The 25,249-nt window shown below is 32.6% G+C and overlaps 1 protein-coding gene across 1 annotated transcript; it reads left to right on the top strand.

Moving 5' to 3' along the window:
- Positions 1 to 14,596: 14,596 nt before the first annotated feature.
- On the top strand, positions 14,597 to 15,529 carry LOC100915367 (olfactory receptor 10AG1-like). Its single transcript, XM_003773824.2, has one exon. The coding sequence runs from the start codon at positions 14,615 to 14,617 to the stop codon at positions 15,527 to 15,529; it is 915 nt and encodes a 304-aa protein (XP_003773872.1). The 5' UTR covers positions 14,597 to 14,614.
- Positions 15,530 to 25,249: the final 9,720 nt, after the last annotated feature.

The following is a 25,249-nucleotide window of genomic DNA, read 5'->3' as shown; positions in this document are numbered from 1 at the left end:
TGATTTACTAGAATGTGAGAATGACCAGAGCTTAAAAGGGTAAGGAAAAGGGGGAATGGCCATAATATTTTATTCAGGTTATAACATAATAATTCAGGGAAACTGAGGTATTACAATTCGGGAACACTGAGTCATTGCAATGGTATGCATATATGCATGATCATGTATGTGTATATATGTGTGTAAATCCATGGACATATGTACACACATTTATTTTATGCATATATGCCGTTATATAAATATGCATTGCATATTATTCATTTTAGTAGTTATTCAGGTATATATAAACATGTGCAGATATGCTCATGTACCTGCACGTCAACTGGAAGTTTACTGAAGATAGGATCCCTCCCTTTAACTCAATCATTGATTATAATTGCAAATAGGTCAATGTTGAGAAGACTTTTAGGAAATGTACACAAGTGAAGAACTACTGTTAAATTAACAATGAAACATACATATTTCCTGTCCATCTAGGCATTTATACATATATCCAAGTAAAAACCAATCCATATTTTAATCTGCCAAAATATATTATTTCATTTAAAGTTTTGCTAATAGATAAGATTTGAAACCAAATGTGATTAGTGATGACTCTAGGGACAAAAATATATCTTTTATCAATAAGGTAAAGATTTAACATAAGGTACAGCAATTACATTTTTCTCTTAACTTTATGGAAATTATCAGGAGCATAGTATAGAAGATCCTTGGGGGGGGGGGGAAACAGGTTTTTCTCAAGAGATATGTTCCCTCTTTTTAGAAGACTCTATTAAGTGACTAGATGGCCACTTCTCAGGTATGTATAGTTGAAAATCATTTTGTTTAAAGATTAGGCATAGTTAATCACTGAAATAACTTTCAATCCTGTGATCCAATTCAGCAAATTTATTTTTTAGTTATGGGAGCAAAATCTCAGAGTAAAAATGATTTGCCAGTACTAAACTCACTAATTTCATATGTGAAAGAGAAAAAAAAAGGAATAAAATTAACTCTTATTATGGAATGTGTTTTTCTTGGATTTTTTGATCTTTCTAATCTTTCTAAATCTCTTCTGGGATTTCTATTTGGCATCTTCTTTGTCTTTTACCTGAGTATCTTCCTAGGAAATGTTCTTATTTTCATTACCAGGAATGATTTAGCTCTTCAAACATCCATGTATTTTTTTTTTTCTGGTGAATTTTTCTTTTGTGAAAATCTATTACACATCTGTCACTCTCCCAAGAATACTGATGAATCCATTGACACAGAAAAGAAGCATTTCTGTAACAAATTGTGATGTTTAACTATGGTTCTTTCATATTCTTGTTGTAACAGAGTTACTTACTCCTGACTGTGATGGTATTTCATAAATCTTTGTACTATCCAACTATCGTGAATGTGTGCCAGTTGATCATTGGTTCCTGGATCACTGAGATCCCAGTGAGGATAAGATTTATTTTCTCTACCATTCTGTGGTTCTACGAAACTCAATCATTTTTTCTGGGACATGCCCCTGCTCATGAAGCTGACTTATTTAGACACATTTGTAAATTGAATCTCAGTCTATGCTAATGGTGTCCTCTTTGCTTTGATTCCCTTTCTGTTAATACTTGGGTGTGAAGATCGTGTATTTTAAAATCAGCCAGAGTCAGGAATTCAGGTTAGGGGAAAATTGTCAGTCTTTATTCTCAGTGAAGAAGGATCGGAGGTGGAAGAGAATCGGAGATAGCAATGTTTGCAGCTGAGTCAAGAAGCTAGCTCAACCAGCAGCCACATGACCAGCAGCTAGGAGTCTCGAACCTAGGCCCAATCTCTCCCAGCTTCTCTTCCTGTCTCTCTCTACCTCCACCCACCAAAATCGTCATTTCCTATACAACACATCAGGACTTGCACGGAGAGTGGGCAGGGACCATTCTTTATCCAATCATGTATATTAATAGAGTATAGCCCAATTACTATTTAGCCTCAGGTTCTTGGGACCTCAGTGCATCAACTCAAACCTCACCCCATTACACTTGGGTTCTTTATAAAAATTATCATGATTGTCCTGAAGCTATCATCGACTATTAGAAGATGCAAATTGATTCTACTTGTTCTTCTCACATTACCATTGTGATCTTAGTCTTTGGAACTATATATTTCAGAGCAAGTTCAACCACTCAAAAGTATTAGACATTTTTTTTTCTCTGTTTTACATCATTATGACCCCAATGTTTATCCCTATAATATATACTTTAAGGAAGAAAGATGTCACTAGATCTTTGAGAAAATTCTCACTCAAATGAAAAAACAATAATAAGAAAATATTGAATTTACAAGTTCCTGTTTGTTCTTTCCACAATTCCAATAGGAATCTAATTCAAATCTCCTCTTTTGCCTGTTTTGGAAATTCAATTCCTTGGGATATCTTGTTAAATATAGAATGATGTCTTCTATGACAATTCAACTTAAAAGAGAATGTTAAGAGTATCTTTGATGATTAACTATAAATAAACTACCTAATTATGAAAATGACAAAGAAAAGTAGCTATCTGAATCGTCTAAAATGGGATTATGTTTTTTTTTTCTATAATGTTCATAAACTTCAGCCTGAGACATTTTTCTTAAAGATATAATGAGTCCAAAATTATTTTTTTTAAAAAGTAAACACACACACACACATACACACTCTACATGAACAAAAACATTTATAGTAGCTCTTTTAGTAATGTCAAAGAATTGGAGGTTGAGGGGATGTCCATCAATTGGGAAATGACAGAATAAGTTGTTTTATATGATTGTGATAGAATGCTATTGTGCTTTAAGAAATATTGAGCTAGTCGCTCTCAGAAAAGCAGGGAAAAACTTACATGAACAGATGCAAAGAGAAAAGAACAGAACCAGGAGAACATTGTGTACAGTAAAAGTAATATTGTATGATGACCTGCTATGGATAATTTAACTATTCTCCGCAATGCAATGTTACAAAATGATTCAGTAGGAATTATGATGAAAGGCCCTTCAGACATCTACAAACAAAAATAGAGAATGGTTACATCATTTCACAATACATGCAACACTTCAAACTGTTTTCTAACTCTACTGTGGAGAGAAAAACAAAAGTTTGGTGCACTTCATCTCTTCCTCAGATTCAGGATGAGCCATTATAATCACCTAAGTAAAGGTAAGATTTTCTTCATCTTTCCAGTTATTGTTATGGCCACTATATATATGTTTTCCTGAGTCTTATTTATGTACTTTTTATCTACTTATATTTATTCCCATGCCTCTTCAGAATTTTCAAATCATAATTTTTATGATAATATCACATTTATGAATCAAAATCTCTTCAACTATTTTAACACATTTTTTTTTCCTGAAAGCATTTTGATGTGGGACAGATGATAAGTAAATAGATATCTACTTATCTATCTATATATCTAGATCAGTAGATGATAAGTAGATGCTGTTGCTGCTGCTGATATGTTTTAAGTGTCTATTATGTGCCAACTACAATGCTAAATACTGGGTGGCCAGCTACAGTGCATATAATGCTGTCTAGTAAGTTAGAAAGACCTCAGTTCAAATCCAGCCTCAGATACTTGTGAGCTGTATGAACCCAGGCAAGCCATTTTATTTTGTTTGCCTGTTTTGTCATCTATTAAATTAGTGGAAAAAGAAATCACAAACTATTCTAATATCTTTGCCAAGACAACAGCACTACCCTTTTACAAATTGTTTTCTTCACAACACCCTGGGAGGTAGGCAAGCAATCATTTCATAATCCTCAAATTGCAAAGTATTCAAAATAATATGGAAAATGTGCCAAATCACTAATAATAGACACACAAATTGAAACAACCCTGAAGTTTCCCCTCATATCCTAAAAATAAGGGAATAGTACCCCTCGCCCATGCAACATTATGGAAGTGGTTTGTGGAAATACAACTATGCTAGTCTATTTTTAGAAGAGTTGTAAACTGATACAGCAATTTGGACTTATTCAAATAAAATCGCTAAAATGACCATATCTTTTAAAGCAGAGATTGCCTAATGTGCTTATAATCCAAGGCGGAAATCAATAGGAAAAGAAAATCCTCCTATATTTAAAATGTTTTTTGTAGCATTTTTTGTTTGTGGAAAGAAAAGAGATGAGCATCAATTGGAGAATGACTAAACAGATTACTTCTTTTAACATAAAGGAATATTATTGTGCTTTAAGCAATGCTGTGATGTGATGAATACAGAAATACATGGAAAAATTCTATGAACTGATGCAGAATAAAATAAGTGAAAGTAAACAGGAAAAAAACTAACTGTAAAAATGTAGATGAAAAAAACAATTAATTATACAGAAAAAATAAAAGAAAATGTAACAAAATTATAAAGTTCAAATGGATTCAAAAGAAGAGATATGAGGGGAGATTCCCCAACCTTTGCTTTCATGATGGTAGGATGTTCACAGGTGTTTCATGTTATATATGCTTTTTAGAATTTTCCCATAAATCAATTAGTTCTGCTCACTTTTCCTCTCTCTCAAAAAATTCTACTTGTCATACAAGTTGTCCCTCTGGCATGGGGAAGGGATGATTATCTGTGAGACTATGGTGATATAAAAATCCAGATAAAATTAATAAAGAACAATTTAAAAAAACTGAATCATAGATTTATAACTCTAAAAGAGATTTAAAAAAGTTCATTACATTCTTCCATACTTTCTCATTAATGCTCAGAGCTTTAATTTAGAATTATACAATGGTCCCATCATTAAAAGTTGAAAAGTTGCCCAGGAGTATAACAATCCCAAAAGAGCACAGAAGCACAGGAAGCTTTTCTATTTTAAGGCTTTAAATGCTTTGAACTCCAGTATATAAACATGTTGTAAGATTTCTCCTTGTCACCTCTCTTTTGGTGTTGTCAAGAAGTGTTCATACTTAAAGGAGAACCAGCATAATATAAGAGGAAAAATATTGATCTGGAATATTTGAATGTGTTTGCAGTTTAATTTGTTTGAATTCCAAATGTAACACATAGGGCTGGTTTAACCTTGGGTAAGACACTTAACTTGAGTTCAAATTTCTCATTTGTAAAATGAAGGTAATAATACCATAAGGATGACAACACAAAAATTTTATGAGAATCAAATTTAAAAATATATACACATTTTAATATACATACTTTAGATATGTGTAAGTTTGTGTGAATGTGTATATATATGTTTCACAAACATTAACATTTTATATATGTATATGTAATTGCTATACTTCCAATGAAATTAAAAAAAGAGATGAATATTATTTTTTTCATCTGATAAAGGTAAGTTTATTGGTTTAATTTGTCGTTCTGATTAGAGGAATAATTCCTAATTATAAGATGCTATTGGACTTTCTAAAGAGTTCTAAATCCTAAAATCCTGTGTGGGAATTAAGAGATAATAAAGGGAATAGAAACATCAGCATAGAAGTCTAAAGGAAATTGATGAAGAACAAAAATATTCTGCTAACACATTATTTTTAATACTGGATATATTTTAAATTAAAATAAGATCATGTGAAGAACATGTATACATTTCCCTGGACTGTTGACAATATTCCCATTGTTTAAAAAGGCAACTTTAATAATCTTGAATGATTTTAAATGAACTTAAAATATAAATAATGATTTAAGATATAAAGATTATTATTTTATCATACTTTTATTATGAGGAAAAGAAGTCATTTGACGACTAAATGAATTGCTTGTGAAGAACTCCATATATATTGGGGATATTGGGGAAATGCTTTATTCAAGCTCACAGTTTCTTGCAGGGAAGACAAAATGTAAACTATATTCTTGGTTGGTATTACTCTTTTGGTCAGCACATTCTCCTTCTGAGGTGAACAATCAGCTATATTCAGAAACTGAATTTGGGCCAATTCCAAATTATCATTAAAAATATAAAACAATTTATTTAAATGTTTCCTTGTAGCTGAGATTCACCAAATAATACTTTTCTTGCTTGGCTTTCATGTTGCAAAACTCTGGACACCCTTACAATGGAAAGACAGGAACAGGGATTTTTGATTAGATTTCTTCCCAAGTAGTAAAAATAATTTCAAAATGAGATGTATAGCCACACTTAGTGATAAATGTTTTATGGGATATCATCAAAAATGGGGGATATGTTCAAGTATTGGAAAAGAGCAATTTTAAAGAATTTTTCAGGAGAAGAGAATCAAAATAAATTTTATACCCTATACACTACTATACTTTAAGGGATGGGAACTTCTCCTTTTACCTGTTAGATATGTGGAGGGTGAAAATTCACAAATAAGTGTGTCAGGATTTACATTGCTTGTTTGTAGCTATTTTTGTCTAGATTTTAGAATAAATAATAACTAATGTAAACCATAGTCATCTATTTTTTTTTTTATTTATTTAATAGCCTTTAATTTACAGGATATATACATGGGTAACTTTACAGCATTAACAATTGCCAAATCTCTTGTTCCAATTTTTCACCTCCACCCCCCCACCTCCCTAAATGGCAGGATACAGTAGATGTTAAATATATTAAAATATAACTTAGATACACAATAAGTATAGACCAAAACATTATTTTGCTGTACAAAAAATCAGACTCTGAATTATTGTACAATTACTTGGAAGGAAATCAAAAGATGCAGGTGTATAAATATAGGGACTGGGAATTCAATGTAATGTTTTAGTCATCTCCCAGAGTTCTTTTCTGGGTATAGCTAGTTCAGTTCATTACTGCTCCATTAGAAATGATTTGGTTGATCTCGTTGCTGAGGATGGCCTGATCCATCAGGACTGGTCATCATCTAGTATTGTTGTTAAGTATATAATGATCTCCTGGTCCTGCTCATTTCATTAGCATCAGTTTGATAAATCTCTCCAGGCCTTCTGAAATCATCCTGTTGGTCATTTCTTCAGAACAGTAATATTCCATAATTTTCATATACCACAATTATTCAGCCATTCTCCAACTGATGGACATCCATTCAGTTTCCAGTTTCTAACACCTACAAAGGGCTGCCACAAACATTCATGCACATACGGTCCCTTTCCCTTCTTTATAATCTCTTTGGGATATAATCCCAGTAGTAACCTGCTGGATCAAGGTATGCACAGTTTGATAACTTTTGACATAGTTCAAACTACTCTCCAAAATGGTTGGATTCGTTCACAACTCCACCAACAATGAATCAATGTCCCAGTTTTCCATCCCCTCCAACAATCATTCATTTTTTCCTTCATCTTAGCCAATCAACAGGTGTGTAGTATCTTAGAGTTGTCTTAATTTGCATTTCTCTGATTAATAATGACTTGGAGCATCTTTTCATATGACTAGAAATAGTTTCAATTTCTTCATCTGAGATTGTCATTCCATATCCTTTACCATTTTTCAATTGGAGAATGGCTTGAATTTTATAAATTAGAGTTAATTCTCTATATATTTTGGAAATGAGGGCCTTTATCAGAACCTTTGACTGTAAAAATATTTTCCAGTTTATTGCTTCCCTTCTAATCTTGTCTACATTAGTTTTGTTTGTACAAAAACTTTTCAGTTTAGTATAATCGAAATTTTCTATTTTGTGATCATATGATCTCTAGTTCTGCTTTGGTCATAAAACCTTCCCTTCCACAGGTCTGAGAGGTAAACTATCCTATGTTCCTCTAATTTAAATAATTTCATTCTTTATGCCTAGGTCATGAACCATTTTGACCTTATCTTGGTGTACGGCGTTAAGTATGGATCAATGCCTAGTTTCGCCATATTAGTTTCCAATTTTCCCAGCAATTTTATCAAACAGTAAGTTCTTATCCCAAAGCTGGGATCTTTGGGTTTGTCAAAGACTAGGTTGCTATATTTGTTACTGTTTTATCCCTTGAACCTAATCTATTCCACTGATCAACTAATCTATTCCTTAGCCAATACAAATAGTTTTGGTAACTGCTGCTCTATGTATAGTTTTAGATCTGGTACAGCTAAACCATCATTTGATTTTTTTTTATTAATTCCCTTGAAATTCTTGACCTTTTGTTTTCCATATGAACTTTGTTGTTTTTTTCTAGGTCATTAAAATAGTTTTTGGGAGTCTATTGGTATAACGCTAAATAAATAGATTAGTTTAGGTAATATTGTCATCTTTATTATATTTGCTCGCCTATCCAAGAGCATTTAATATTTTTCAATTGGTTAGATCAGACTTAATTTGTGTGAAAAGTGGTCTGTAATTTTGCTCATAAAGTTTCTGATTTTCCCTTGGCAGATGGATTCCTAAATATTTTATATTATCAGTAGTTACTTTAAATGGAATTTTCTTTGTTAACTCTTTGGATTTTTGTTAGTATATATAAGAATGCTGATGACTTATGTGGGTTTTATTTTATAACCAGCAACTTTGCTAAAGTTGTGGATTATTTCTAATAACTTTTTAGCAGAATCTCTGGGGTTCTCTAAGTATACATCATGTCATCGGCAAAGAGTGATAATTTGGTTTCCTCATTGCCTATTCTTATTCCTTTAATCTCTTTCTCAGCTCTTATTGCTATAGCTAGCGTTTCTAATACAATATTAAATAGTAACTGATATTGACAACCTTGTTTCCTCCAGATCTTATTGGAATGGTTGCAGTTTGTCTCCATTACATATAATTCTTACGATGGTTTTTAAATAGATGCTGCTATTATTTTAAGGAAAAAGTCCATTTATTCCTATACTCTCAAGTGTTTTTAATAGGAATGGATGTTGGATTTTATCAAATGCTTTTTCTGCATCTATTGAGATGATCATATGGTTTTTGTTAATTTGGTTATTGACATGGCCAATTATATTGATAGTTTTCCTAATATTAACCAGCCCTGCATTCCTGTATAAATCCTACTTGATCATAGTGTATTATCTTGGAGATGATTTTCTGTAGTCTTTTGCTAATATCTTATTTAAGATTTTAGCATCAATATTCATTAGGGAGATTGGTCTATAATTTTCTTTCTCTGTTTTCAGCCTACCTGGTTTAGGTATCAGTACCATGTCTGTGTCATAGAAGGAATTTGTAGGATCCTTCATTCCCTATTTTATCAAATAATTTATATAGCATTGAGACCAATTGTTCTTTAAATGTTTGGTAAAATTCAATTAAATCCATCTGGTCCTAATTTTTTCTTAGGGAGTTGTTTAATTGCCTGTTCTATTTCTTTTTCTGAAATGGGACTATTCAAGCAATTTACTTCTTCCTCTGTTAGTCTGGAAGTCTGTATTTTTGGAGGTAGTCATCCATTTCACTTAGGTTATCAAATTTATTGGCATAAAGTTGAGCAAAATAACTCATTATTTCTCTAATTTCCTCTTCATTGGTGGAAAGTTCTCCTTTTCATTTAGACTACTAATTTCATTTTCCTCCCTCCTTTTCTAATCAGATTTACCAAAGGCTTATCTATTTTATTGGCTTTTCATAGAACCAACTCTTAGTTTTATTAATTAGTTCAATAGTTTTTTACTTTCAATATTTTTAATTTCTCCTTTTAATTTTAGAATTTCCAATTTAGTATTTGATTGGGGTTTTTAATTTTGGTCTTTTTAGTTTTTTTTAGTTGAAGATTCATTAATCTTTTCTTTCTCTGTTTATTCAAGTAAGCCTCTAAGGATATAAAATTCCTTTAACCCTTTGGCTGCATCCCACAAATTTTGGTATGATGTTCATCATTGTCATTATCTTGAGTGAAATTATTAATTGTATCTATAATTTGCTGCTTCACCCAATCATTCTTTAAGATGGGTTGTTTTAGTTTCCAATTACTTTTTGGTCTATTTCCCCTAACTTTTTGTTGAATGAGTTTTATTGCATCATGATCTGGAAAAGCATTTACTATTTCTGCTTTCTGCATTTAATTTTGAGGTCTTTATGTCCTAATATATGGTCAATTTTTGAATAGGTTCCATGAACTGCTGAGAAGAAAGTATATTCTCTTCATCTCCATTCAATTTTCTCCAAAGATCCAACATACTAATTTTTCTAATATTCTATTTACTTCTTTATTTCTTTCTTATTTGTTTTGTGGTTTGATTTGTCTAATTCTGAGGAATTCAAGGTTGAGATCCCACTATTACAGTTTTGTTGTCTATTTCTTCTTGCAACTCTCTTAACTTCTCCTTTAGGAAGTTGGTGCCAATACCACTTGGTTGCTATGTTTTAATATTGATATTGCTTCGTTTTAATGCTACCCTTTAGCAGGATGAGTTACCTTCCTTTCTCTTTAATTAGATCAATTTTTACTTTTGCTTGATCTGAGATAAGGATGGCTACCCTTTGGTTTCACCTGAAGCTAATAGATTTTGCTCCAGCCTTTCTTTACTCTATAGCATCCCCCCTGCTTTAAATGTGTTTCTTGTAAACAACATATTGTAGGGTTCTGACTTTTGATCCAGTCTGCTATCTGCCTCCCTCTTTATGGGGAGTTCATCCCATTTACATTTACGGTTAGAATTACTAAATCTGTATTTCCTGCCATCCTAATAACCCCAGATTGTGCTTTACTTATTCTTGCCTCCCCACCCCCCTTCCCCCTTTTAAACTTATTACCCTCTTGTATCACGAATTATCCTTTTGTAATCCCTCCCTCCCCCTTTGGTCTTTTCCCTTCCTTCCTTATTACTCTTTTTCTTTCCCTTTTCCTCTCCCCCGTTTTAATGAGGCGGAGAGAATTTCTCTAAAAACAAATGTCAATTATTTTCTTTGAGCCAACTCTGATGAGAGTAAGATTCACACAATGTTCCTCCCCTCTCTAAATTCCTCAGATATGATAAGTTTCCTTAGCCTCTTTTGGGATGTGGTTTCCTCTTTTTATCCCTCCTTCCACCCTTCTGCCATCATCCCTTTTTCCATATCTACTTCCCTTTTTATGTTATATCAGTACAATCAAATTAATCATGTATTCTTTTTGTATATCCACAACAAAATACAATTCTCAAGGTTATTTTACCTTTTCTGCATCTCCTTGAGTTCTATTCTTGGAGATCAAATTTTTGTTTAGTTCTGGTTTTTCTTCAGAAACAAATGGAATTCATTTGTTTTATTAATCTCCATCTTCTTCCTGGAAGAAAATGCTCAGCTTAGCTGGTAGTTTATTCTTGGCTGCATCTCAAGTTCTTGTGCCTTGGAATATCATATTCCAGGCCTTCTTCCTTTAATGTAGGGCATCCAGATCTTGGGTGATCCTTATTGTGGCACCTCGGTATTTAAATGGTTTTTTTGGCTGCTTGTAAAATTTTTTTAATCGATAGTTCTGAAATTGCCACAATATTCCTTGGGGTTTTTTTTTAGGGGTTTCTTTCAGAAGTGTTCGATGAATTCTTTCAATCCTTTTACCTTCTGATTCTATTACATCTGGGCAGTTCTCTTTGATGATTTCTTGAAAATAGTATCTAGGCTCTTTTTTCATCATAGTTTTCAGAAAGTCCAATAATCCTCAGATTATCTCTCTAGATCTATTTTCCAAGTCTGTCGTTTTGCAAATAGATAATTCGTGGTTTTTCCAGTTTGTCATTTTTTTTGTTTTGCTTGACTGATTCTTTGCTGTCTCAATAATCATTAGTTTCAATTTGTTCAGTTCTAATTTTTAAAGAATTATTTTCTTCAATAGCTTTTTTACTTCTTTCTGTATATGTCCAATTGAGTTTTTGAATGTATTGTTTTGGTCTGTGGAATTTTTTCCATTTCACTAATTTTTTTTTAGTGAATTTTTTCTTTTCAATTCAAGATCCTACTTTCTTCGTGTTCTTTGTCTTTTCCATTCACGGATCCTACTTTCTTGCAGGTTCTTTGTCTTTTCCAATTCACAGATCCTACTTTCTAGTGAATTCTTTATTTTTCCAATTCACAATTCTTACTTTCCTGAGATTTTTATTTTTCCAATTCACCAATTTTGTTTCCCTCACTTCCAAGATTTTTACTTTTTCCAATTCGTATTTCAGGAAGTTGTTGCTCTCTTGTAAGGCTTCTCTTTCCTTTAATCTTCTAACTCTCTTTTGAGACTTTTAATGTCTCTTCTATGAGAGGCATTATGTAAGGAGGACAGTCTGATGCATTTTGCTGTTTGAGGTCTCTTCAGGTTTGTGACCTGCTCTTTTTCTGCATAGAAGCTGCGATTGTTCTTTTCATCTTTTTATTCATGTTTTAAAGCCTTTAGGGGTAGGTCTCAGGCAAGGGTTCCAACTTCCTGCAGAGCAGGGAGAGATGTAAACCGATTTCCGTCTCCTAGGTATGGGAGTGTTCTGGGTGAGAGTTTTCCCTTCCCCCAACAGGAAGTGGATTCAGCACTGGCCGAGCTATCAAACTGCTTAGTAGGGCTGAGTGGATTATCGATTGCCCTCGGCTAGAGCCTAAGTGGTGAAAGTGTCACCGCCCAGGCCAAGGCCTCTTGTGGGACTGTGAGTATTAGCAGCTGAGCACAGACCAGGAATGCAGGACAGCCACAAACTCTGCCCAGCGTCTCTGCCAACAAATCGGCCCTGGAAAAGCTCTATGGCCCGCCGAGCTCCCCTGCGCAGATTGGAGGCTAACCCGGGCTGCGTCCTCCTGCCGTGCAGGATCACAACTGCCCCGGAAAGCCCTTGCGGGTTGGGGCTGCGGCTTGTGTGAGATCTGTGCCTTCACCCTCGGTTTGGACTCTCCTGGAACCTAATTTCTCTCCCCGTCTCGCCGATCTCCCCCCTGGCCCCGGAACCAACCTTTTTGGCAGACTGCAGATTTTCTTCGGCAGGTGGTTGTTCTACTTCTTATCTTTACGAATTGTGGTCAAGACTATTTTTGAGGCTCGATATAATATTGATAAAGAGGGTAAGAGAAGAGCTTAGAAAGATGCGTGTGTCTTCTCCGCCATCTTGGCTCCGCCCCCCCATAGTCATCTATGATGTAGTATTCTCTCTACTGTCTCTTCCACAGGGTATCCATTTTTGCTATTCTTTTCAGTGGTGCCTTATATGAGATAAAATTTATTCTTTATACTAATTTATCTATTCTGTTCCATTATTTCAGAAGCTAACCTTCATGTAACTTTATTTCATAAAATAAAGAATTCCTAGCAAAGTGGCTAAAATAACTGAATACATAATGGCTTCCAAACTATTTGGGAAAGAAAATGGCTCTTTTGAACAAAGGAACAAATCCCTTAACCAAGAACATCAAAATCAATCATGGTAGAAAATGTGGAGCAAACATGGAGGATCAAAAGTTGCTTCACTCTCCATAAAATAACATCCCAAAGACTACTACAATGATGTTACTGATGCATACCATGTACAAGTCATTGTACAAATCACTCAGAATTAAGATTACCCTCAAGAGATTTAAGGCTTAGTTGAAGGTACAGAACTCAACAAGAAAAGACAAGTAAGAATATTAGAATCTTAACATATGATAAATGTATGAATTATGTATACTCTGGGAATTTAGGGAAATGAGAGGTTGCCCTGTATTAAGATGGATGGGAATATACAAAGATAATTTAGGATTTGAAGAAAAGGTATATTGCTTTAAGCAGAGAATATATGAAAAAGTTTGTCATAGTTTTCAAGGTGTCATCATGTACTTCAATGTTCCTGCTATTTAATAAGTGCAATTCTAGCTATAGTAGGCTTAGAATCCAGATTTTCTTTCTTTCGATGCTTCTAATCAAAGTATGAGCAAATGTTTGATAGCTAAAACACAGGTGTCTTGCACAAATCATGTTTAGGAGAAAGCATTATGCCTCATTTTGTCAAATTCTCTGAATAAAATATAAAATTCTCTACTGTCAAGTGATTATGTTTTGTGAATAAGTAAAATAATGGCATGATATATTTTTATTTTTTTAAAATTTGGGATGTTATAGAATTCATACTGATAAATTGATTTATGTTTGAATGCAAATGCCCTGCAAAAATGGAATTTCAGAATTTTGAAGTGGAAATAGTCTGACAATATGCAGTATTGGCAACAGATGTATTGCGTATTTCTCATTTACAGAGGACTTTTGATTCCATAAAGAAGTTTTTCATATTTTATCAGTTTGAGCCTCATAAAAGCCCTGGTTTTAGATGGTTGTCATAATCCTATTTTATGTGTGGAAACTGAGATAGAAAACAACTTGTTCTGAGGCACATACATAGTAAGTAGTACGTATCTCAAGAAAAAAATTCCATTAAGATCTTCTTTATTTCAGTTTTGGCCTTCTATGAACTGTAGCATTCTGTCTTTTGAAATAACCATTAAAATAAAGAATTCTAGAAACTGAAGGAAGACTATACACTACAAAACAGAATGTCAGATCCAGGAGAGATTTTCATACATCAAAGCATGTCAAATATAGACGGGGATATAGATTACAGAATACTAGTTCATAGAGAGAAATAAGTACATAGAAAAGAGTACAGAATCATTAAGTCTACTTTGCACATAGAATGTCACAACTAGGAAAATATTCTCCAGTATTAGAATAGTGGAAATGACTTTCATTCATAAAATATCAGGTTACAGGATAATGTAAGATCATTTAATCTACTTCCTTATTTTTTTTTTTAACAGAGAAGCAAATTGAAGCCAAGAAAGATCAAATTATTGTCTTACCCCTGAAGCTATCATTTCCCAAATTGAAATGCCAGGAATAAATGGAAGGAAGAAATCTCACTCTTGTGATGGAATTCATTCTCCTGGGCTTTTCTGACCTTCCCAAGCTCCAAGGCTTTCTATTTTGGATTTTCTCTGTAATCTATATGGTTATCCTGATAGGAAATACCCTCATCATTGTTATAACCCAAGTCGATCCAACTCTTCAAACCCCCATGTATTTTTTCCTTGGAAATTTTTCTTTCTTGGAGATTTGCTACACATCAGTCACTCTTCCCACAATCCTGATGAACCTTTGGACCCAAAACAGACGTATTTCTTTTGCAGCTTGTGCTGCTCAGCTTTGTATCTTCCTTATTCTGGGCTGTTTTCTACTAGCTGTAATGGCATGTGATCGTTATGTAGCTATCTGTAAACCTCTGTATTATCCTCTTATCATGAATCATAAGGTGTGTACCAGGCTTGTAGCTGGTGCATGGATAAGTGCAATCCCAGTTGTGATTGTACTGGCTTATCAGATTTTCTCCTTGCCTTTTTGTGGTTCTAACAAAGTCAATCATATATTTTGTGATATTCATCCTCTGCTGAAGTTGGCCTGTGGGGACACTTCTCTGAATGAGCTATCTGTCTATATTGATGGTGTTCTTTTTGGCATGGCTCCCTTTGTCCTGATTTTGGTATCCTACACCAAAATCATCAATGCCATTCTAAAGCTGCCATCAGCCACAGGGAGATACAAAGCTTTTTCTACTTGTTCTTCCCACCTCATAGTTGTTGGCTTATTCTTTGGTTCTGCTCTCATTATGTATGTGAGACCTAAGTCTAGCCATTCAGCTGGAATAGACAGAATCCTCTCAATTTTCTATACAATTGTAACCCCAATGTTTAACCCTATGATATACAGCCTGAGGAACAAAGATGTTATTTGTGCTCTGAAAAAATTACTAATTAAGTGATTAAGATCATTAAACAAATATTAACTTAAGAGTCTTTATTTTCCTCCATTTCATTCACAGTTATTATCAAAATATAACTGAACCTCTTCCCTATATACTTTCAAAAACTGTATCATTGCTTGCAAGTAATATAAAAGCACTGGAATAGTCCTCCCCTTCTTATTAAAGAAAATACAATTACTTGTATCTTTCTGTCTTCAAAAGACAAATACATTTTAAAAATCGTACTGGTTAAGCCATTCTCATCCTTTTTGAAGAGATAATTTGATATTCTCCCTTGAACTCATATGGTGTTTACAATTCAATTAAAAAAAATCCTGAGGACATAGATATATTCTAATCAAAAGTTCCTTGCAAACGAATGACAATTCCCTTTTTATTTCTAGACATAAACTATTTGGGCAATTTTACTTTATCTTCAAACATGTCTGTTGTTAAATAGCCACTTTCCTACAGGCCTAATATTCATGACGCTAGCTTTCACATCATAAATCTATCCCTTGAGTAAAGGTCTAGGTATTAAATCACTTAAGTTTGTGTGTGTGTGTGTGTATGTGTGTGTGTGTATGTCTTTCTCTTTGTTGACTTTAGGATAAATTGAACATTCTCTTATATCTTATCCTGAATCTATTTGGCCAATATATAGTTTTCTTCATTTAGTTAATTTTTCTTATTTAGAAGAAACCAGAGTCATTTTTTTTTTTTGTTCAAAAATATACTTTTTATGTGTTTTAAAATACTGAAATGTTTTCCCTAGCATATTTTCTTAAGGAACACATTTTGGCACATTGAGTGTGGTAGATTATCAAAACTTGAAGCCAGGGTATATATAAAAAAGAAGGATCATTTTGCATTAAACAAAAAGAAATGGGAAACCATGGATCATTACCCAGTGCATTAGTTGGTGAAGTAATCTTTCCTCATCTGTAAAATGCATAATCAAAAAAACATCATACTCTGTAGAAATTACATTTAAAACCCTCACTGTGTTGTAACAAACAATATATCACTTCTTACAAGTGGGCTTCCAGCATTAATTTGTACAAGTCTAATAAAAAGACTCATATTTCAAGAACTACATTTGAATTGAAAAGAATTTAAAGTGATTTTGGTGGTGACAGGGAAAAATGGAAAGGGACTTTCTATCTTCTTCTAAATCTTTTCACATATATCTAGTAATTAATTCTAAGGTAAAAGGTTACTAATATGTAGTTCTAATGCAGCTATTCCTTTCCATTCCATTCAATACACATTTATTAATCTTGGTTACAAGATTCCTTGTCTTGTCTGGGGTAAGTAAACAATGAGTCAAAGCCTTATTCCTGGGGATATACCAATATAGTAATAGTTTAAGTCATTGGATACTTCTTCTGCCCCCATGTTGTTTTCTGTGTCAACATTGTTCTGGCCACAAGATCAGGGTATTTCAGGGTATAAAAAATCATGTGTGTAAGAAATCTCAATCATGTCATTTCAGAAAGAATCAAAGACCGTGAGGGTCTGTTCTATATTAGATGCTAATGACTTTGGGGACATTTTGAACAAGAAGGCAGGATATGTGTATTTTTTTCCAATTCCAATTTATTTCACTCATGATTTAATAGAATAGTTTAATGAGGCCCAGAGAAGAGAACTGAGTCCATATGAGTAGTCATAGGTAGAAAATAGGGTTTGGATTGAAACTAACAGCCTCAATTTGTAACTAAGAGATTTTGTCACTCTGTTAAACAATCATACTACATCTCAAATATCTCTTACCACCCTCCCAAGATTTGGAATTTGAATAATAGTAAAAAAAAAAGGCATATTGAGGGAGAAACAGGTAGAAGGAGAGAATAGGCAGATCCAATCATAATTTTTTTTTCCCTCTAGCATAGCAAAAGAGTTAGAGAAACTTGATAAAAGCAGGGCATGTAGCCCATTGGCCCTATCTCAAATTTTACTTTTTAAGCTACCATTGAAGGGTTGGGAGTAATCCCTGTGGAGAAGTGCTCTGATATCCATTTTATCACTAATATCTATTGTTGGTCAACAATGAATGAAGTAGAACTTAATGAGGAAACCCTGTCACCTAACCCATCACCTCATGACCATTACCTATTTTTTTTTTTTATCACAGACCTTACAACATACCCAAGAAAATTTTTCATATAGAAATATAAACTAACAAATGACTCTTCAGCACTTATAGCCAAAAACCAGGAAAAAGATAATGCCTTACTGGCAAAGTTCCTGGTATTTTCAAATGACAGGAGAGTTGATTCACTGTACATAATGATAAACATGGAGTCAGGAAGACTCAGATTCAAATTGGACCTTAAAACTATGTGACCATGGAAAAATTATTTAACTTCGATAGGCTTGTTTCCACATCTGTAAAGTGGAAATAATAATGGTGCCTACCTTCCAGGTTTGTTGTGAGGAAAAATTGAGATAATATTTGAAGAGGGTTTTTCAAATTATAAAGCCTCATGTATGTGACAACAAATAAATGAATAACAAACAAACAAATGAATGAGTATATAAATAAATGACTAAGCTTGAGTATATCAATGAATAGTAAAATTCAATATCAGATAAAAATTTGGTTATATCAGGAGTAATATTATACAAAAATTCATTGCCATTTACTTTGGCTGTATAACTATAGTAAAATCAGGCCTGTATATCTGACTGGAAGTTGAAATCTTCTACATATATTATGACTTTGTACTAGAATTTGAGCTGCTTAAGAGTAGGAATTAATTCACTTTTCATTTTGTAGTTCAAACATTTTGAACAGTGTTTTGTAGGTTAAATTATTTTTTCATTCATTCATTATACATTTTGTTTGAAGAAAAAGTCTTCACTCATGAAGGAATAGTTCATTAAAAATATTTAGGTTAAATTGGAACTATTCTTTAGTGCTATGATTATTAATAATGATTAATAGATGTAAGATAAGTCTTTAAATAATGTTTTTATACAATAGCAGAGTAAGCTGATATGAAACTTTTGATAGCCTCATTTTTCAGTTGAGAAAACTTAGCCTAATAATCATAATTGCTTTTAATAGTTGGTATATCTAACTACAAGAAAAATTAAAAATCATTCAAGGTCCAATAACTCTTAAGGTCTTTGCACTTTTTATTTTGAAACTGTCTTATTATTTAATTTTTAGAACATTGCACTTGGAATCAGAAGTCCTCATATTCAAAAGTGAAAAGTGACCTGGGAAAGAAGCTGTCCCTATAGAACAGAGCAGAGAAAGAAAATTACTTAATGACTTGTAAGTGATTTGAATAGAAAGATTTTTTTTTAAGAGGAGAGGTGATTAATACTTTTGGCAGTTTTTTGGTTGTGATGCCTGTTTTAATGTTTTAATTGAAAAAAAAGCATATAGATTGCAAAGAGGGCTGAGAATAAGACAAGAAAGATGGGATTTCAAAGTCAGGATATAATACTTGGTTAGGCAAAACACTCAAAATATGAGTGCCACAGTTAATTCATCTTTGATGCAATAATCATAACCTATTTCTCAAGGTTGTTCCCCAAATCAAATCATCTACAAAATCCAAAGTATTTTACAAATCTCAAAGAATCTTAGAAAGAGTGATTATTAGCAGTATTAGTAGGATCATTTATAATAATGGTAGTACACATACATTTTTTTCAAAATATGTATACACGGGAAAGAAACAGCTGGAAATCATTTTATCTTATCTAAAAAAAGGTAAGATGAACTTTCTTTTGTGTGTGTATGTGACTATAGCTTTCTCTTGAATTGATATTTGTGAGGCTTTTTGTTTATCTTTTCTCCATTTTAATTCTGAATCCAATGTCTAATTTAAAGAGAAAAATTCAGAAAAGTGAGGGAAAACCTCTTCATTAAAATGTGATTAAAATTTCTTAAAAGCAAAAAGGAAGCATTCATAAGTTTTGTTTTTGGATCACAACTCAAAGATAATGCTTAGTAAAACTCGATGAAAATTAAAACATTTAATTATGTAAAGTGTAGTTATAGTAATGGATATTGGTTGATGATTTAAGCAAGAAAATAAGGTAAAATAATATATTTCTAATCTAATATTTAGCATATTAAGCAAACCATTTAATCTCTCTTGGCTTCAGTTTTTAACAAAATAAGGTTATTGGCATTTGTGTATAGATGGCATTTGTGATCTCTCACTTATACATCTAGGATATTGTGAGACTCTCTATATAAAATAAAACCAAAATTAAAAAGAAGCAAAAAAAAATGCCCACCAAAACTCTTTTTGAAGGGGGAGAATAGAATTTAGGGTCCTCTTTCTTTCCTTTCTTTCCCTTTTTCTTCTCCTTCCTTCCTTTCCACTTTGTTCACAAGGAATCATATCCTTATCTGTTTGTGCTCTGCCCAAAGACATATAATTTTTGACTGCTAAAACCACACCAGATATCTTATAAGGGATGGGCTAGATTTGTTTCTTCAGGACCACTCCTTAAATCCAAAATATATGTCTTAGACTCACTTAAGTGTGGAAATACCTAAAATAATTGATAAATTCTTAAAATTTCTTTAAATTGAAAGATTAAATGACTTTTTTTTGTTCATACAGTTAGGGTTAACAGGGTTAAATGGGACAAAGTTAGGATTTGAAACTAAATCTCTTTGAATCCAACACTTCCTACTTGCTCTGAAAAAATTAAAAGAAAAAGGAAAAAGAAAAGAAATGTTATTAAGGAAATGATCATATTTCTCATAGTACCTAATTAGCTTTTTTCCCTTAAACTATAATATTACTGGTTAAAAATATAACTCAAGTTATTTTATAAGTATACTTTGGTGCTAAATAAGCTTATTAGCTTTTTTAAATTACTCAAATCATTCTAAGAACAATGTTTCTAACCTTTTTTAGCTACATATTCATGGAGAATAACAGTTCTAAAACCTTAATCAGGAGGATTCTCATCAGCTTAATCTACATAGAAATTAGACAAATGCTAAAGAATTATTATTGTAGACGTGACACTTTTTTTTTTTTAAATAATGCAATGATTTAAAAAAAATCCATTTGAGTTGGGTTGCCATCTGAATCCAGAGAGAGAACTTTGGAGACTGAATGTATATCAAAGCACAGTGTTTTCACTTTTTTTTTTTTTTTTTTTTTTTTGGGAGTTTTGGAGTTTTCTAGTTTATTTCTTTTTCCTGTTTTTTTTTTTCCACTTTTGATCTGATTTTTCTTGTACAACATGACAATTACAGAAATATATTTAAAAGAATTGCACATATTTAATCTATATCAGATTGCTTGCTGTCTTGGGGAAGAGGGAGGTAAAGGCAAAGTTTTACAAAAATGAGTGGTGAAAACTATATTCACATGCATTGGAAAAATAAAATACTATTGAATAAAAGAAGAATTATCAATGTACAAGATAAGTTTCTCTAGTACATTCTCTTTTCCATATAAGGGTTGGTCAAAATGTGTGCTGACAAAGGATTGCTAGAGGTTTTAGGTGGACATTCATAAAAAAGTTACTTCTTTCTAGAAGTAACAGATTGGATAAAGCATTGTGCCTGGAGTCAGAAATATGTGCCAGCAATTATCCTCCCACATTTTAGAATAAAATTAGATAATAATTTTAAAGTGCTTAGCTCATTACTTGGTGTATAGTAAATAAATCAATAGCAGATAGATACATTTTCCTTCCTTCCTTTACTTTCTCTTCCTTCCTTCCTGCCGGTCTGCCTTCATAAAGAAAGACAAACATAATTTTCCTTTTGGACAGCATTTTAACAGATGTAGTCTTTCAAACTTTTTTCCCCTTCCTTCCTTCCTTCCTTCCTTCCTTCCTTCCATCCTTCCTTCCTTCCTTCCTTCCGAGGCAGTTGGGGTTAAGTGACTTGCCCAGGGTCACTCAGCTAGGAAATGTTAAGTTTCTGAGACCAGAAATGAATGTAGGTCCTTCTGAGTTCAGAGCTGGTGCTCTATTCACTGTGCCACCTAGCTGTCCCCCCCTTTTTTTTTTCTTTTCTTTTTTTATTTAGTATCTAGTTTTTCCAAGTTACATGCAAAAACAAAATTTACCATTTGGTTTTGCAACTTTGAGTTTAAAATTCTTCCCCTTCCTTCCTTCTCCACTTCATGCCTATTAAGAAAGCAAGAAATTTGATATAAATTGTACATATATATTCATGAAAAACATCATAATAGTCAAGTTTTGAAAGAAGCATAGACAAAACAAAACAAAAACCTGAAGAAAATTTTACAAAGTAAAAGGGAAGTATGCTTCAAACAGCATTCAGTCATTGGCAATTTTTTTCTCTTGGTATGGAGAGCATTTTTCATTATAAATCCCTCAGAATCTTCTTTGATCTTCTCATTGCTAAGAATAGGTAAATCATTCACAACTGATTATCTTAAAATATTGCTGTTACTTTGTTCACAGAATATTTCACTTTGGATCAGCTCATCAAAATCCATCCAGGTCTTTTTGAGAGCATTTATTCATTATTTCTTATATCACAGTAGTCTTCTATAATAATAATATACGACAATTTGTTAAATCATTCCCCAATTGATGGCCCTTTCAATTTTCAATTCTTTGCCACCAAAAAAGTGCAGCTTTAATTATTTTTGTGCATTTAGATACTTTTCCCTTATTTTTTTCTCTAATAATTATAGGCCTAATGATGATAGTTAGGTCAAAGAGTATGCATAGTTGTATAACCCTTTGAGCATAGTTCCAATTGCTCTACAGAATGATTGACTCAGTTCCCAACTCTGCCAACAAAGAATTAATTTCTTTTTTTTTCACTTCTCCTACCACCATTTGTCATTTTCCTTTTCTGCCCTATTAGGCAATCTAATAGGTATGAAGTAATATCTCCAATTGTTTTAATTTTCATTATTCCAATCAATAATGTGCTAGAGCACTTTCTCCCATATCATTATACATAGCTTTGATTACTTCAACTGGAATTGTTCAGATATTTTGATGATTGAGCAGTTGAGAGATGGCTTTTATTGTGAATTTGGCTCAGCTCTCTGTATGTTTGAGAATTGAGGACTTGATCAGAGATACTTGCTGCAAGCTTGTTTTCATAGTTATTATTGCTAACTGTATTTCCCTCAATCCTTTCCCATCTGTTTATTTTATTTTCTTTTTCTGTTCACACTATTCTTCCTCAAAAGTTTTTTTTTTTTTTTCCTGACTACTCCCTCCCCTAATCTGTCCCACATTCTATCACCAACGTTCTTTTATCCCCTTCCCCTCCTACTTTTCTGTAGGGTAAGATAGAGTGCTATATCTACTCGAATGTGTATGTTATTCCCTCCTTGATCCAATCTTGATCAGAGTAAAATTCCCTCACTTCTTCCTCAGTATTATTGGATAGGACTCTGGGGTCCTCAAACTATGGCCCGCAAACCATATGTGGCAGCTGAGAATGTTTAACCCCCTCACCCAGGGCTGTGAATTTTCTTCATTTAAAGGCCCACAAAACAAAGGTTTTGTTTTTACTGTAGTCTGGCCCTCCAATAGTCTGAGGGACAGTGAACTGGCCCCCTATTTACAAAGTTTGAGGACCCCTGCAGTGAATCTTAGCTCCTTTGCCTTTTAATTCTTTTATGTAAAAAGTGCTAAATCTTGTGTCATCCTTACTGTGCTTCTAAGATATTTGATTTTTTCTCTCTGGTCTTTCCAGTATTTTCTCCTTGACCTGAAAGTTGTAGTATATGACAATAATATTCCTGCGAGTTTTATTTTGGGATCTCTTTGAGGAATTGATCAGTGGATTCTTTCAAATCCTATTTTATCCTTTGTTTCTAGACTATCAGAATCATTTTTTTTAATAAGTATTTAAAAGATGATATCTAGTTTCTTTTCTTTTCTTTTTTTTTGGATCATGACTTTCAGGTAGTCCAATCATTTTCTATTTTCTATTTTCAGGCCAACTGTTTTTTATAATAAGATATTTTACATTGTCCTCTATTTTTTTCATTCTTTTGTTTTATTTATTTATTTATTTTTGGTTTTTCATGAAGTCATAAGCTTTCATTTAGCCAATTCTAAATTTTATTCATTGCCTTTGCTCCCCCATCTTGGCTCTACTCTGTCACTTTTTACTTAATTCTTAAGACATTTTCTAGTAAGCAAAACGTGATCCTTATATATATTAATCTTAGTTCTGTTATCCTTTTATGTTTTTTTATATCATGATCGAGCACTTATTGTTTCCTTGCTTCTGCTAATTTTACAGAAATGAATACGCATTTCTATTCTTCTGAATCATTCAAACTCCTTTGTCTTATACTATAATCCCATTATATTAATCTTATAATTAATAGCTGAACCACAAATAACACATTTTTGTAGCAAATAATACATTTATTTGGCTATTCTTCTAATACATAGTATGTTACTATTAATAAAGTATGTATGTAAATGTACATTATGACCTATATAAAGTAGTAGAATATCCTTAAATAGGTGACATGCTGATACTGTCCTATTTAAATCATATCTGATATATTGGATTCTATTCTAGTTCCCACAATTTATACAAGAGGAATAATCATGTAGCACATGCTACACATCAAATATGAGAAGCAGAAAATAAGGACTACTGAAAAAATGTTTACAATTTTAATGGTCTCTCAGTCTTCACAACATCATAGGGAAATTTGAGGTAGGTTTTAAGAATTAATGGTAAAATCAATTGATATTGCAATTTTGAACATTCTCACTATAGAAATTAACCTGACAAAAGTGCAAAGACAAAAAGAAGCATCATTTAATAACATCATTCATGAATGGGGAAAGACACTAAATTTCTCTATCCCATTTTCTCCCAATGCCATATTTAAAGTGTTGTTGGGACTACTATATTAAATTGCTACCATTCCTCTGCAAGTCAGCATTTTGTAAGAATGAGATTTTTTGTACTCTGAAAGCTTGGGTACATGTACCTTCTGTGAGCCTTAGAGTCATTAAATCAGCAGAACATTCAAATAGATGACCTTGAAAGTCTCTTTAAGTTCTACAACATATTTTATTAGAATCTGAATTCAGACAAAAAAATTTAGGTGATAATATTGTGAAAGAATTTTAGAATAGAATTCCTACCAATTTCCCCACTAGAGATTCACTTCTGGCACCCTATGTCAATGTATATATCATAGACAACTATAATTTTTATAAAATTGCTTAAACTAGAAAAAAAAGTCATAATTGAATGCTTCATGCCTTGAATAGAATAAGCAGCTAATGTTTTTTGTTCTTGAATTTCTTGTTCTTAGCATGGTATCTGGCATATGTGCTTAATTAATGTTTATTGATTGATTGTATATGTGTGTGTGTGTTTATATATTTTAACTGGGTACTATTAAAACCAAAAGTATAGGTTTAAAAATTACAATTTAGTAATAGATTTTATTTACACATCACTTTAAATTGAGGAAAAAACCACTTCATTCCCTAAGCCAGATACATTCCTTATTAAAAAGAAAGAAAAAAAAAAGTTTAACTAAACTAAATAGCAAATTAAATGGTTCTTGATGCTTCACATCCATAGTTTTTATATTTAAAAAGAATGAGGGCAAGTACAGCTATTCATATCTTCTTTGGGGTCAGGATTGGTTATTACAATCCCATGCAGTTATTACTTTTGTTGTCATTTCCATTTCCATTGCTATAGTCATTAAATATATCATCTGCTGATTTTTTCATCCTTTAATCCACATCAGTTTATTAGAGTTT

The sequence above is a fragment of the Sarcophilus harrisii genome, chromosome 6 (genome assembly GCF_902635505.1).
Source record: "Sarcophilus harrisii chromosome 6, mSarHar1.11, whole genome shotgun sequence".
NCBI classification, from domain to species: Eukaryota; Metazoa; Chordata; class Mammalia; order Dasyuromorphia; family Dasyuridae; genus Sarcophilus; species Sarcophilus harrisii.
The sequence above is the reverse complement of the archived record's forward strand: the minus strand, read 5'-3'. Positions and strand labels throughout refer to the sequence as shown.

Excerpts from the sequence above, each read along its gene's own strand:
- LOC100915367 (XM_003773824.2), top strand. The coding sequence starts at position 14,615 with ATGGAAGGAAGAAATCTCACTCTTGTGATGGAATTCATTCTCCTGGGC.